Source organism: Sceloporus undulatus, chromosome 2 (genome assembly GCF_019175285.1).
Source record: "Sceloporus undulatus isolate JIND9_A2432 ecotype Alabama chromosome 2, SceUnd_v1.1, whole genome shotgun sequence".
Lineage (NCBI taxonomy): Eukaryota > Metazoa > Chordata > Lepidosauria > Squamata > Phrynosomatidae > Sceloporus > Sceloporus undulatus.
Window position 1 is genome coordinate 223500781 of NC_056523.1, and position 2093 is coordinate 223502873.

Sequence of the window (2093 nt, forward strand, 5' to 3'; positions counted from 1 at the left end):
TTATGAAGCTCTCTGTCTGATATTCAGAATGCGAGCGGCCATTTCTTTCAGTTTGGGATTGGTCGATATTAATATAATAGAGTGTGCAGAAGGCAATGTAGTTATAAAGATGTCCAAAACTAGTCGTTCAGTGCCTCCAAGCCTAATAACATCACTGACAAAAATTATCATGCTACTAAAATACAGAACATAGAAGAAGACATAAAACAACATTAATATTATGACATTGATATGGACCTGAGTGCTGATGTCTTTAACACTAGCACCACTCTTCTTCAAATTCTTTGTGTGCTTCCAAAGAGAGACAAGCAAAAGAATAGATGTAATTATGCTTAGGGTGAAATTTATACAAATATAACCAGAATGCAGAGGAAGAAAAATAATGATTAGTTTGTGATATAACCCACTTTGGATGACACTTCCTGGCAGACTCTCTGTTAGATTGCCAGATTTTTTATGTTCAAAATATTTAACAAGTGGAAGAAGAGAGAAGATACTGGAAATGATTACTGAAATTCCAAGGAGTCTGGGTATAAGCATGTTGATTCTTTGCTTCAGTCAGAGGAAGACATGATTGGCAAAGTTAGTGACCTTCACACAATAGAAAACACTTAGCCAAGTAGCACACCAGAGACTGGCTATGTTGAAAAACATCCAGATAACATTCACAACTGCCTGTCTGGAAGAATCCACATGTGTCTCTGAGGAGATGTGATAAAGAAGAACGTTCATTGAGGATAGCAGCTGCATCACAAATCTGGATGTGCTCAAACTAATCAGGAGGCAATCACAGGTCAGCATCTTTCTGTTTCGAAGCCATTGTTGTCCCAGCACAACTGTGATAAATCCATTTCCTAAAAGACAAGCCATGGATACAATTCCTGTAATGGCCCACAAGAGTATATCCAGTGGAGATGCTGAGTTGCTAACCATTCTCGCCAATTTCTTAAAGGGGGGAAAACACTGAGAGGATGTATCTGTATGTGATTTGCCTGGTTTATCTGTGAGGTCTGGCAAAATACACTGTGCTGTTTGGAACTTTTAAATAGACCGATCATAATATAGAAAACAATGCAAATCTGAGGAGGATTCTGTTATTGATTGAGATAAGAAACTTGTTCTGCTTGTTTTCTTTGTCATGTGTTTACTGCCATGCTGAAAAGCAACTTGCAGACTGACAGCACCTTAATCTATCAGCCAAAACACCAGCTAATAGTGGAGTATCTGCTTCACTGTCTGCCTATGTGGCATTTATAAAATCTAAGCAATTATAAAATCAATAAGGTTCTATGTGGTTTAAAAGCTTTGCTTGGCATGCTGCATCTACCATTTTTCTTTTGCCTTCATTGCATCTAAAAGCATTGTTGCTTCAAATAAGCTTCCTTATTCTCAAGAGTGGTTTTTCTGAAGCCAGGAGGCAAGATCCTATGATATCAATGGCCTAATCAAATGTCTTTGGGGGGGGGAGGTCAGTGAATACAGTCAGCCCTGCATATCCACGGATTCTTTATCCATGAATTCAAGCATTCACAACTTGAAAATATTGGGGGGAAAGTATAAATTCCTAACAGCAAACCTTGATATTACTAAATTTACCCTCCAGTAATGCTGATGGAAGAACATTTTATCTAGCCAGTGTAAAAGCTATTCTATATCTGGGGATTGATAGATTTGTGATATAGTTTGGCACAGTAAGTGGTCCTATACTGTCCCAATAAGAAAAATAGTTCGCAGACTGAGTTCTATGGTTTTGGAATTCTGTGTCCTTTATGTGTTGCATAATGGCTGTTTTAGCTTTAGAATATCCCATAGACTGAAGGGTGAGTCCCAGATTTTGGAGTTTTGTAATCAGAGAGTTTTTCCATTTAGATTGGAAAGTAATGGCATAAGTCCCACAGGAAGAAAAGTCAACTTTAGCCAGAAATCCACAGTAAGCATCAATAGTGGGAGAATGAAGATCTGCTGGACTTTCCCTCTTCCCCACTGCCATTCTCTTCTCCTTTTGTCCCTTGTCTATTTAGATTGTAAGTCTGAGGGCAGGGAAATGTCTAATTAACAATTTGTAAGCCAGGGGGGATAAATAATAATAATAA

At 38.1% G+C, this 2093-nt stretch overlaps 1 protein-coding gene across 1 annotated transcript; it reads right to left on the minus strand.

Moving 5' to 3' along the window:
* LOC121921477 (taste receptor type 2 member 110-like) lies at positions 1-933 on the minus strand. Its single transcript, XM_042449621.1, is given in 1 exon segment — positions 1-933. A coding segment is annotated over 1 exon segment (933 nt).
* Positions 934-2093: the final 1160 nt, after the last annotated feature.